Raw genomic sequence first — 12803 nt, 5'->3', positions numbered from 1 at the left:
ATGTAGGCTTCAGAAATCATGATTTTAATGATTTATTTTAATGCATGGCTGTTAGGGCTGACACTTCAAATGCTGTTCAAATGTTTAACTAATTCTACATTTAATATATTTTATTCTAGCATGAAGCTGTGACTTGATGGAAAAGAGTTCGGAATTAAACTTTTTTTTTTTTTACAGCAAATATGGATTAGTGAAAGTACATAAGTATATTAATGATAAGTTTTAGATTTCTTTAGTAAAATATATCTTTTAGTAATGTATATAAATATATACTGTTAATACTTCAGTTCATAGTACGCTATATGGATTGGATGTATTGGACACTGGGATAAAGTTCCGGCACAATTATGCAATAGAGACATTTTAAAAATAAATAGAGCATATTTTGTAATTAACTTTTAAAAAAATAATATATATATTAAGTTCCAGTAATTATGCTCTTGTCTAAACAACTAAACAGCATTAAAAACACCAGAGAGCAGACAGTGAGGTTGTAATTATGTTCTTATTCTTTATTGAGTATTAGAAGTTCCTTGTGTTTCTTCAGCAGGTACAGGAGGTGTGAACCTGCTCCTCTTATTGCACTGCTGTGTTTCCTTCACCTGTTGTGAAGAAATTTTCTGATGAATACAGACTTCAGACTTGATTCTTACTGTGAGTCTACGGCTAACTAAATGTAGCAGTCAGATATGATTGATTCCTCGAATCAGGCCCTGGCTCACACTGTTCCTCCTCACTGACTGTAACAATGCATCAGCAATGCTTCGGTCTCAAAATAAAGCAGGACGATGCAGGAGATATAAATCAAGGCATGTAGTGTGGTGTTGCTGTGGCAGAGAGAGAGAGAGAGCTCTGGCCTCGATTTCTGGCCCACATTCGCTGGAGTACTGCATTGTGACACTGCGGCCTATAAAAACCAACAAACATTTTCTCCGGCAGTCTCGACCCAAACCACTGAGCCCGAAAACAAGCACTGTCTGGGTGCTCAAAATAAAAATCTCCCACATGGTGTAACACTTTGTTTTTTATACGTGCAGATGTTTAAAATAAGAGGACCTTTAAGTATTTTGATTTTATTTTTTTTGTCCCAATTATACATTTCCTTTATTTAAGTTGTGGTATATCGCTATAGTTTCAACTAACCAAGAAAATAAAATCTTCCCATCAAACTAAATGTAAAGAAGCCGAGTGTTCGTCATCTCTGGCTTACTCATTATCCATCCATCCATTCAAACTGCTTTGCAACAATTGTTAAAAGTGCCATATAAATAATGTTAAATTTAATTTAAAAGAAAACATTTAAAATATGTGAAGCATAAATATTGTTTTTATGTAACTTGACAAGCTTTTTTTTTTCGGTCTTATAAACGTCATGTTTTTTGGCAGCTGTAATAGTTTTGACATTTCAAACCATTAAATTTCACCATAAATGGCTCAAATTGAGTTCAACTGTTGCCAAATCATAATAACACACTTCAGACCGTTCTGTTTTAGGAAATTAATCAGCTTCGGTGTGGCAACAGTAACTCTCTTGTCCCTCACATTGGGGATTTCACATCACACGGTCACTATTATTATTATTATTATTTCTATAACAGCACATCCCCAGTATTTTATTCCTTGACATCATGCATTAAAAAATCAAATCCTAACAGACATTTAGGGCCCAGAAGACTGAAGCTGAACCAGGACTAGTGAACAGAGCAGCGTCAGCTGTTTTAAGTCCAGAGTAATTCACTAATACGTTTTGTGAAATTTCATATTATCTTTATCTTTCTGTAATATGAAAAAGCCATTTAACTTTCCATCTCAAGCCTGTTATTATTTTTATTGTCCTGTACGTACCTGCACGTTTAAGCACGTCGGTGTCAAAGCGTTCTGAAAACAGAAACAGTTAACAGTTAAAAAGAAAGCAAATTAGAAGATAATTACAGGAGAATAAAGTTGTTTTGTGAAATATATATAAATATACATGAATAAAACGTGCATCTAGGAATCAATTACAATACTAATCCCTATGTTTAATCAGGTTTATCTTAAATTTCTCTTTCTACTTCAACATCATCCCCTCACCTTCTGCATCGTCACGGTCTTCTTCTGCCATGTCTGAGGAAATTAAACAAGGATTTTAGTATGTAACACATCTCTCACATCACTTGCACACATTAATACAAACATACAAACATAAACCCTTCATCCCAAAATGAAACAGTTTGCTTACCCAGACTCTGTGTTTGCACTTCTACTCTCGCTTCCGCTCCTTCCTCTGCTAATCAGATGCCGTGGTTACATTCACAGTACACACGACTAACACACTTTCCCCATGACATAGACATTCTGACTGATATTAACGATATAGTCCACGTTAATCTACAAATTCACCTGAACTACAAATTCTCTCCGTATTTAAGAAGTAAAAAGGTGAGCAATGGAATGTTTGGTGTCTGATGTTTGCATTTTTCTCTAAGGATAAAGTTCAGTTTGTCCAAAAATATTTTCCAGAAATTTCAGCCTCATGTTCTTTCAGTCAGTTAGATTTACAGTACATCTAAAAACATGAAAATGTCACAGTGTACGTTACTGAATACTGGACCATAATGGAAACCATTATGGAGAACCAGACTGTCTTTTTTCTTATAGAGAACAATCAGTGATTGTTGAATATTTTTCTGCTTTTTCACTATAATTAAACTTACTGACAACCCATAAAAAGCCATTTAGGAAATCCTGACCAAATCTAATAATGGCATCTAATAATGGCAAATTAAGGGTTTTTAGTGAATGAGACATACATTAATTAAATAAGATGTAATTTCCTCCACAAATATTCTATTGTTAATAAAATTAAAATTTAAAAAAAAAAAAAAAAAAAGCACCATCTTTTATTTGGAAGCGAACAGGAGAGAAACAATGATATTTCAGAGGGTCTATGATGATAATATTTGTAAATACAATATATGGTATGACTATTATGATGTCTTACCTTCAGTCTTCTCCTCTTTTGTACTCATTGTCTCTGTGTCTCGTGTCATTTCTGTACAAAATTAAATTAAGCACAGGTCATTATAGAAATTTACCCAAAAAAGTCACCCAATCTCTTAACCTTGCTCAGCTTGAACCCTTCTCAGAGTACAGTGGGGTTCAACATATCATAGACGATACCATAACAAATGATACAATTTAAAGGTAAAGGCAAAAAATAAAAAAAGAATTACATGAAATGTATAATTTTATATGAACCATTAACCACCACTACATCCCAAATAAATTCACTACCCAGTAAACAGAGGTTTCAGCGCCATCTGGTGGCTGTGAGTGAGTTTTTACTCCACACTGTCTAACCTTCACTTGATGAAGAGGTGGTGGGGATAAACCTCTGCTCAGCTTGTTCTCTTGAAGTCCCTGTTCAAATAAACAAACAAATAAATAAATGCTATTTCTTATTGTGTATAACATCATCTATTGTCTTATATATTTAGTGAATCAAATGTAATAAAACTATAATTATACCCTGATTTACATTATTATAATCAGTTAAAGAGGTAAAGAGTGTTACTCACCTCCAAAGCAGTCAAACACCATTATGTTGTCTACAAGCCAATAATGAAATATTTAAATAAGTGAATATCATCATAACAGCATTATACAGAGCATCTCAAAAGCTTCCATACTTTGGGGAGATCTTTTTTCAGATCCTGTTTATCAGTGACAAAAGAAGAACATAATAAAATCAAAGAATTCTAATTAATCACCTTTAGATTCTGCTTTAGCCTCAGTCTCATCTGGAAGAAAACAGGCAACAGTTTTAGTTTCTCAGTGAGTCGTGAAACTCAATTCAATTTGTCGCCTGATTGAAGTGACAGAACACACAAATAGTAGAAAAATGAGACGTGTGGTGTGTTAGTTTATATAGATTCATTATTGTCTCATGAACATGTGTAGTGTGCAAGAAAAAGACATTCACGACTGGGACATACCTGATTTCTGAAGGTTCCTAATATGTACTGATTAAAAATAATAAGGTTAATAAGATAAATAAATAGTGTTCATCAGCTCATCATTAGATTTAAATCTATAGCAATAAAAAAGAGTATGGTATTTATTTATTTATTTAGGAAACCCTATTACCGCTCTCATCAGACACACCCTCCTTTGAAGCAACTTCAAGGGATGCAGAAAACACTACAAAAAAAGAAACAGGTAAAAAAAAACCTTTGATTTGATAACCTGCACCATGACATCATTCATGGACCACTTCCGGTGAAGGAACCCCAACTACATGACCTTACTTTTCATTTATGGCATTTAGCAGACACCCTTATCCAGAGCGACTTACATTTTTATTTCAATTTATACAACTGAGCAATTGAGGGTTAAGGGCCTTGTTCAGGGGCCCAACAGTGGCAGCTTGGTGGACCTGGGATTCAAACATTAGACCTTCTGATCAGTAATCCAACACCTTAAACACTGAGCTATAACAATCCCACAGCTAGCTAGAGAATACGTCAAAACAGTTCAATGGAAATAAATCTACTACAAATATATTTATACAACTCAATTTTTAATTTAAAGGAATGGTTTGGGGAATTTTTGATGTGTTTTATTACTCAAATGCAGCCATTCAGCCAGAACAGAAAAATGTCTGAGGTTTTCTTCCTCATCATTGAGGCTGATGTAGATAAGTAATAAAACTTGGAAAGAACCATTTTGGAAACAAAGAACTCTTAACTGCCTAAAAACATATCAGGAAAAGTTTTACCCCATAGTGGAGGATATAATTGCCATCGATACCTAAACCATAATTTAGGTCTTATTATTGCCTCCTAAAATGGAAGTGTATCATAAACTGGAGACGATGGCGTCGGACGCAAATTAATTTCAACTTGAAATTAAATTAGCATTAAATAGTGTAGATGCAAATCACATAAGTTATTGTGTCCATAGCAAGGACTCACACAGGGACGGATGGTGGATGATGGATGGTGGATGCTTCACATAAATGGGCTCTTATAAAAAAAGGTGTGGTGAAGTTTTTTCTTTATGTTTATGTTTTATGTTTTATTTTTATTTATTTTTTTTCAAGTTTCAAGTTTTTCAATGTCAATAAAACTGTATCATTAGAGAGAGAAAGAGAGAGAGACATCGAGAGAGAGAGAGAGAGAGAGAGAGAGAGAGAGAGAGAGAGAGAGAGAGAGAGAAAGAGTGAGAGAGAGAGAGAGAGAGAGAGAGAGAGAGAGAGAAAGAGTGAGTGAGTGAGAGAGAGATGACCGTTTATAGCTGATGTAATTCAAATGATCAACATTCCACAACATGTACCAATCAATTGATAAACAAACAAACAAACAAACAATTATAATCATTGGAAAATTGCTGTTGTATAAGAGGAATATAACACTTCAGGATGTGCTGTTAGAGTTAAACAGTAACTTCAACTGATGTCATGATTATTTTCGTACCGCAGCACAACCTCCAAATGTTTTTTTCTTTCTTTATTTATTTATTTTGAGTAAGACTTTACTTGTACATTTTTGCACTGTGTCTTTGTCAGAGGTTGTAAACTGCAGCACAAACATTTTCATCATACATAGAAGCTCAAAGCTTTCTTTATGGACATGCCAAAAAAACTGAAACTTGAATCGTTTAAATACTAAATAAATTACGTTTATTTTCTATTCTCATAATCTTATTAATCATGAATTAAGCTGCACAGATAATGTGGATCAGTGAGTCTCTTACCACTTTGGCATCCGACGAGCGCCACTAACAGAAGCACAGGACCAGCGGCTCTCATCTTGGAATGGTTTTGTTCAGGATAAGCTGAAGGATGATGGTGATGATCTCAGTTGGTGTTAGATGTGTGGATGGCTCAGTCGGGGTAATTATAGCACCGCTGGGCATCACATGCTCAGTGTGAACAGACGGTGCATCATGCTCAACCTGCCACAAGCACAGAGTGGCTTTATCTCAGCGCTGAACGAGCTCCATTGTCCTGGTCAGATGTCTCGCTGTGGTGCGGCCCGGAGACTGGTGTGCGCTTGGAGAGAGGGGATGTTTTGGTAGGCGCACTGCCAAAACGGATGGTCCTTTCCTTTCTGTAGTGAATAACTAAACACTTCTAAATGATAAATGATCAATACTGACCTGAAGTGGATGGAGAAGTCGGAGGAGTGTTGTTTCACTGATGTTGTTGGACCTGACGTGTAAAAAAAAAAAAAAAGAAAAAGATCACCAAGAGTGTTAGACATGGTCGGGGCAAATATTTCTAATTAAAAATAAAATGTGCCTTATAGTTTCATTTAAAGGTTAATAAGCTGACATGATTGTTAAGCATTAAGTAACTGTACATAAAGCAAACATTCATGAGACAATACGATGCTCAGATAAGCTTTATGTTTGTTTTTGTGAATTTACCCACGGTACAATTTTATACATCTGGGGTGTTAAAATCCACCACCATCAGCATGCATTACATTCATACAGGAATGTAATATAATCAGAGAATCTGAATATATGGAAATAGCTTCCCTGTTGTGTCATGTGCAAATATAATAACATTATAGACCCTAAGTGGTGTAATAGACATCTAGCAGAATGAGTTTAGAGGAACATTGAGGCACAATCACACTTTTAGCTATTAAGCGAGTGGCCACGCTCGGAAACTCACCCTGAAGTTAAAGAAACCAAATAATTCTCCTGTAGGACATTGAATTTCTTGAGATTTTTTCTGAACGCACTTCATGTAGGGACCTGAACACCTCCACAATGAGCAAGGGGGCAGGAAGGTGTTATTAAACTAACAGAGTCATACATCATCTGTCCTTAAACTCAGTTAAATAAAGTCTCTCATACACTATTAACGTTTAAATCACGTTTTTACTGAATGTAAACAAAGAACCATTTTAGTCGACATCTTGTTTTCTCAACCCTAAGAAAACTTTTTATTTAAAGCGTCTTTTAGTACAAATCACACAAAAACAAAAAGTTTTATACTGAAACAGTGTGTTACAGAAAGTTTAAAACATTTCATTTTAGTTCAGTGAAAAAACAACTGTGACATCAAATAAATGAAATTATGACCGATTTGTTGTGCAAGAATACAAACCTGCTACAAACATAAACGGTGTAGGAATGTCTGTACACTCAAATAAAGTAGTTTTTGCAGGATTTTAACATTTAGTTGTTATTTATTTATTTTAGCTTCCTTTCATTTAAAAATGAATCATTCTAAAGCAGTAGTCGTGCTCTTGGAGGAAAAAAATTACATTGCATTTACAATCTCACTTATATACCTTTAATTAGAGGACATTTAGGATGTAATGGATTTAAAGCTCATTAAAGATAAACAAATGGAAAGGAAAAAAATCAACACAAAAAAATTTGTTTCTGTAATCATTTTACATCATAACAACTCATTTTATCTGTTACCATAGAAACATTATACAGTTTATCCAGACAGTGTTGTGATTCTGAAGGTTAACTGGTTCAGTGAACAGCCAAATTTAGTAAGGTACTAAAGGGAGTAATCAGTATGTCATCCACTTTGTTTTGTTAAGAAGACTCGCCTTTCTTCGATGAGTTCTAAAGGTAAAGTTACATTAGATGAAGCGCCAGTAGAAGCTCGGTTTGTTCTTCACAACTTCACGTTGAATTCTCTCAACACTGCTTAATAATGTTCAATAACTGCTCAAAATGGAGCATTAATGCACCTAAAGGTCAGAAAAACAGAGAAAAAGCGCAGGATCCTCACTAGAGCCCCAAAGACTGTACACAATATAAGGAGAGCTGACTGAGATGAACCACAAATGATAATCACTATCTGTAGAGTGCTGCAAATATTCATATCTATAACCAGGATTTAAACCTGAAGTGGGCATAAAGCATCAGAAAACAACTCACAGAATAAATCACTCCAGTTTAAAATTGTGAATGTGTCATTTTCAGTCTCGCCCACATCATTTACTCATTTTGTTTATACATGACTGATATTTCCTAACAAATCTGGTTACCAAAATATAAACAAATGAGTCACGTAATAAACCCGGGTTTACTCAGGATGCTGTAAATGCAGCACGTTGTTCCACATGTCCGTGTTGACGAACTTGTTTGATCTGCTTGCTCACGTCTACAGAAAAGTAAAAAGATGTCATTCACAGTTTTATTGCACCTGCAGGATCCCAGTCCAGTGTCAAAGAAAGGCACAATGAACCTTCACTTACATCAGGCTTCGCTCCAACCTTAACACACCATGTCTTCATAGAACTTTGTGCACAATCATGATGGTACAGGTTTGAGCACATACTTATAGTTATAGATTGCTTTAGTTGTAGAAGGGAAAGGTTTAGGCTCATTTGGTAAAACTGTTCCTGTAGCTTTAGCTTGGATAGTTTCAGAGCAACTTAATTCACAAGCCTTAGCATCTGTACCTTCTGATGCCAAATGTCTTAATAGCTATAATCTCTAGTATTGGGGAAAAATTAAAAATTTGTTCTTACAATTCAACTTTCTTGAAAAACACCCAAAAAGAAATGAGGATGGAAAGCCTCCTTGGATGCTTGGAGCATCATCTTTTTCCTAAAATTAAAAACACACCACACACACACACACACACTTGAACAGCCAGTGGATTGTAAATTTCTTGATTGTCCTCGTTAAAAGCGCCTCTTGCGTCTCTACAGCTCCCCCCGGAGGCGGGCGTGCAGCCCTTCCTGATCCACCTTCATCGTGTGTCCATGCCACTGATGGTAAGCAAGCAGTGCTATGTTTCGTGCTGAGAGAGCGCTCATCTCCATCGCTGATGCTACCCACTCGATGGGGCTGAGGTAGTAGAGGTTTTGATGAAGGATGAAAGGTGGAGGTTGTCGCTCTGGTGCTTTGTAGAACGGATACGCCAGCCAGCGCTTCTCTACCACATGCTCTCGTGAGACAAACAGCGTCCTCAGCTGCTTCTCGGTCAGGGGCTCAGGAGAAAAAACCTTCCACACTGTAGTCTGGCTGGCCGGAGGGCGCGAATAGCCTGGCGTGATGTGAACAGGGTCCAGGGAGCTCATGCTGGAAATGCCCAGTTTCTCGTTATCTGTTGTAAAAACATCAGAGAAGAAAAACTCGCTCGGTTTCCATCTGGAGTCCAGGTAGGAGACGTTGAGACGCCCAAGGACTAGCGTACTCACTGTCTGGTGGTAGCGTCCAGGAAAGTGTGAGGGCAGGGCAGGAGAGAATCCTGAGAAAGTGATATCAGACAGACCCAGGTGGAGAGGCGTGGCCAAAACCACAATGTCGTAAAGGCTGTGGGCGGGGCCTGATTCACTGACGTAGTTCACTTCATAAAAGTTTGTGATGGTGCCTGATTGTAGAAGCAAAGAGGAACGACAAGAGACAGAAATCAGGGTGATTATACTATTCTGTATAAATAAGTATGTGCAAAAGTTTAAGGACAAAATTAAGCAGACATTTAATTTCTAATTTCTGTACCGCTTTTAAAGGGCCTCGTTTTGATAGCGATGTTGGTCACATGAGCTGAAATGAGTTCAGCTTTGCTGTGATACAGAAGCCCAGAGCAGACTCGCTTATTACCTCCATCCACAGCCCAGAGGCCAGACTCAGCGCCAGCCAGGGCCACAAAACCTGCCAAAGAGAACTGTGGGTAATTACTGCACAATAGTAACGTTTAATGTTTAGCTTTAAGGTTCTCATTTCATACAGAAACAGCTACAGCAATACTTAAGGAGACTAATCCTCATCTAGAGTACCAGCGAAGGCGTGCAGGCGAACGCTCTGGCCGTAATTAACACGTGATATCGGGGTGACGATTTCGTTGATAAAGGTCTGAGAGAAGCTATTAGCCAGCATGCTTTCCTCCAGCGTCTGGTTGAGCAGAGCGAGAAACTCGTCTCCGCCCATCGCGTGCAGCAGTCGATCAACGCTCGAGAATGAGTAGCTGAACTGCTGGTACTGATAAATCCTGTCGAGACGAGACGAGACGGTTGCGTTAAAAAAATAATTCATCCTCCTACAGTACAACTAACCTGATAAATATCATAATCAGTACCAACAAGCACAAAAAATCATGTATTCATACACAATCAGTTCATCTTCACCCAGCGCAGCACGCACTATATAGAGTGCACTTTATATTACAGATGACAAGGATTCACCTCATAAACTTGTCCAGAAGTCCCTCCACATACATGTGCATGCGCAGAGCGTTGAAGCCGTAGCGCCACAGCATGCGGAGGAAGTTCACAATGAACCAATCGCTCTCCTCAAACATCAGCTCCGTCCCGTCAAAGATGGCCATTTTCGAAGGGACTTCAGTACGGACTGACAGACCTGACAGACAAACAGAAACAGAGATAGAGTTGGAGTTGGAAGAAACAGAAGCTGCACAAAAACTCTCATGATCAGTGCTAATTATTAAATGTCATTTTACTTTTTTGCAGTTGAATCAGTCCGGTTTAAAAAGTTTGTATTTATTGATATAAAAAGAAGCAGATGTAATAATGTGTACGCTGATATATCACATTGTATTTAAAGGAAAAATCTTTTTTTGGGTGGTAGTCTGGGTAAACCTGTAGGACATTGCTCAGGCTAAAATATAAGTCGAAATCAAGCCGACATGGACGCATGAAGAAAGCTACTGAAGAAAAATAACTTCAGACATCTGACCCTGCTGTGGTCTTTTCCAAAATCTAGTCAATTCATCTGCTGGTTAACATTAAAATTCAACAGAAATCCTAAACACTTGTTCTTGTCATGTCATGTGACATGCAAACACACACAGAGATGATTGGACAGACACACAGATGAACCTACTGCAAAACTGAACATGATTCATGATGAAGGTGTGAGAACCATCTCTGTACAACAAACAGGAAGGAAGCTATTGAAGAAAAAACCCTTTCAGAACATGACCATGTTTAAATAAATCTCCACAGCTGGTTACAATCTCAAATCTATTTCAGGTCCACCAACTTGTTCTTCTAGATATCGCACTATATATAGAGAATGTCTTGATTTTCTTTTTAACATCGCCTAGGATCCAAGGTTAAGGTTCCACAAGGTTAAGGTAACGTTAACAAACTGGAAAGACATCTAAAAGCTTGCCTGTTGCATTTGATTTCCTCAAACACTGAAGGTCATTTTTTCACGTTTTTGGAAAACCTAATCAGTTCATGCTGGAATGGGATCCTGACTTGGGAAATGTCCGCTATGCTTCTGCATTGCAGTTGAAATGAAACGCTTAAAGACTGCTGTTTACCATGTGAAAGGTTTTCCAAGGCCACCACACAAAAGCGTGTATGAATAAGTTAGAAGATGATAAAAGAAACAAAACTCGCCTAGTCTATCCACAAAGTGCTTCATATGCAAATTAAGTGGGTGTATTATGGAGCCTCCCGTTTCATAATCCTGGCCCTCGATGTTCTCTGTAGCAAGGCGTCCTCCAACGGTGCCTGCTTCGTACACGTCAATCTTGACGCCAGGTCCAAACTCCTGCCTGAGAAAATACGCTGCTGCTGTTCCTCCGATTCCAGCTCCAACGATGGCTGAAAGCAATAAAACAAGGACACAGTCAGTAAATGTAATCAGTATATCATCAGTGAACATATCTCTGTAGTGTCACAAGTCAACTTGCACAACACAAAAGAAACAGCTGGATACAGTTCTTCTTTTTTGACACAAAAGCTTTCTGGGAGTATAAACTCCCACTATACTCGCCTTCTATCTCCAGAAGCGGATGTCAAACAACAAACATGAACTTTGAGTGAGACTCATGATGTGTCATAAAGTGCAGTAAGCAGAAGAAAGAGAAGCTGAAATGCAGAACCAGCATCTACATGATTAAACAGGAAAAAGATACCTACCAATTTTCTTCGGCGGTTCCCGTAGATCAGGGGCAGAAGCAAGACCTCGGTATCCAACCTGATACAATGCGAGGAACAGAAGAGCCTTGAATGAAAGAGTTCTCACAGACATGATGAGGGTTTAGACCTTCACAGGTACAGACATCTGAGAAGGAAAAAAGGAGAAAAGCATGTTAATAAAAAGGAGCTAATATGTGAACTCCTGGACTGAGTGATGAAATGACTCCTGAAGGAAAACAGACACTCACACATACACACATACATACACAAACAAACACACACACACACACACATACATACATACATACATACACACACACACACACACACACACACACAAGCACACACAAACGCACAGAGACAGAGACAGAGACAGAGACACACACACACACACACACACACACACACACACACACACACACACACACACACACACACACACACACATCTTATCTATATCAGCAGTCCAGACCTTTCCATCTCAAAGGTCACAGCTCTGGATAAGTGTAAATTTAAACTTAATGTATTCTAATAATTACATATAAATACACAGCATTAACTAATAAACTGTAACTTTACACAGTAAATTAAATCTGCTTTCGATGTCATTCTACAGCTCAAATTAAAAAGTGTGTGATATAGAATCTGTATCTCCCTCTATAGTATAATAACACATCAAATCTCAGCCTGTTACCCCAAAGTTACAGTAAACTAGCATAACAACTTAGTTAGCTAGCTAAACTAACTTACCCAAATATATACCTCTAAAGCAGAAAAAAAGATTGTCTTTACTTGCAATCAGATATTAACCGCTTCCAGCGAAAACTGATTAAAACCGATGATAATTGTAGACAGAAAAACGAGTTAGCTAGTTGTCTAACTTGGAAGTTATCTTTTCCCACCCGTATTCCGAAAAGCCCGCCTCTCCTGCTCTAGGATTGGCTC

General features: G+C 37.6%; 1 protein-coding gene across 3 annotated transcripts; it reads right to left on the bottom strand.

Annotated features, from left to right (window-relative positions):
* Positions 1–8479: 8479 nt before the first annotated feature.
* pcyox1 (prenylcysteine oxidase 1) lies at positions 8480–12783 on the bottom strand. Of its 3 annotated transcripts, none has more exons than XM_060895740.1 (7): positions 12651–12783; positions 11859–12003; positions 11334–11540; positions 10152–10326; positions 9747–9958; positions 9469–9621; positions 8480–9340 (listed from the first exon to the last, which is right to left on the bottom strand). In XM_060895740.1, exons 2-7 carry the CDS (start codon positions 11968–11970, stop codon positions 8670–8672), a joined length of 1530 nt encoding a protein of 509 aa, XP_060751723.1. In that variant the 5' UTR covers positions 11971–12003; positions 12651–12783; the 3' UTR covers positions 8480–8669. The 3 variants fall into 3 exon arrangements, with proteins under 3 accessions (XP_060751723.1, XP_060751722.1, XP_060751725.1); XM_060895739.1 differs by having other exon boundaries at positions 12609–12763; XM_060895742.1 differs by having other exon boundaries at positions 12621–12757.
* Between the last annotated feature and the right edge of the window lie 20 nt (positions 12784–12803).

Source organism: Tachysurus vachellii, chromosome 20 (assembly GCF_030014155.1).
Source record: "Tachysurus vachellii isolate PV-2020 chromosome 20, HZAU_Pvac_v1, whole genome shotgun sequence".
NCBI classification, from domain to species: Eukaryota; Metazoa; Chordata; class Actinopteri; order Siluriformes; family Bagridae; genus Tachysurus; species Tachysurus vachellii.
Note: the sequence above shows the minus strand (reverse complement) of the source record. Positions and strands in the feature narration are given on the sequence as shown.

What these genes read in the sequence shown, in the direction of transcription:
- pcyox1 (XM_060895740.1), bottom strand. Translation starts at nt 11,970, where the DNA reads ATGTCTGTGAGAACTCTTTCATTCAAGGCTCTTCTGTTCCTCGCATTG. An exon ending in GGAACCGCCGAAGAAAATTG is followed by an intron (nt 11,541 to 11,858) that starts GTAGGTATCTTT and finishes TATTGCTTTCAG; the next exon opens with CCATCGTTGGAGCTGGAATC. An exon ending in CTTCTGGACAAGTTTATGAG is followed by an intron (nt 9,959 to 10,151) that starts GTGAATCCTTGT and finishes TCGTCTCGACAG; the next exon opens with GATTTATCAGTACCAGCAGT.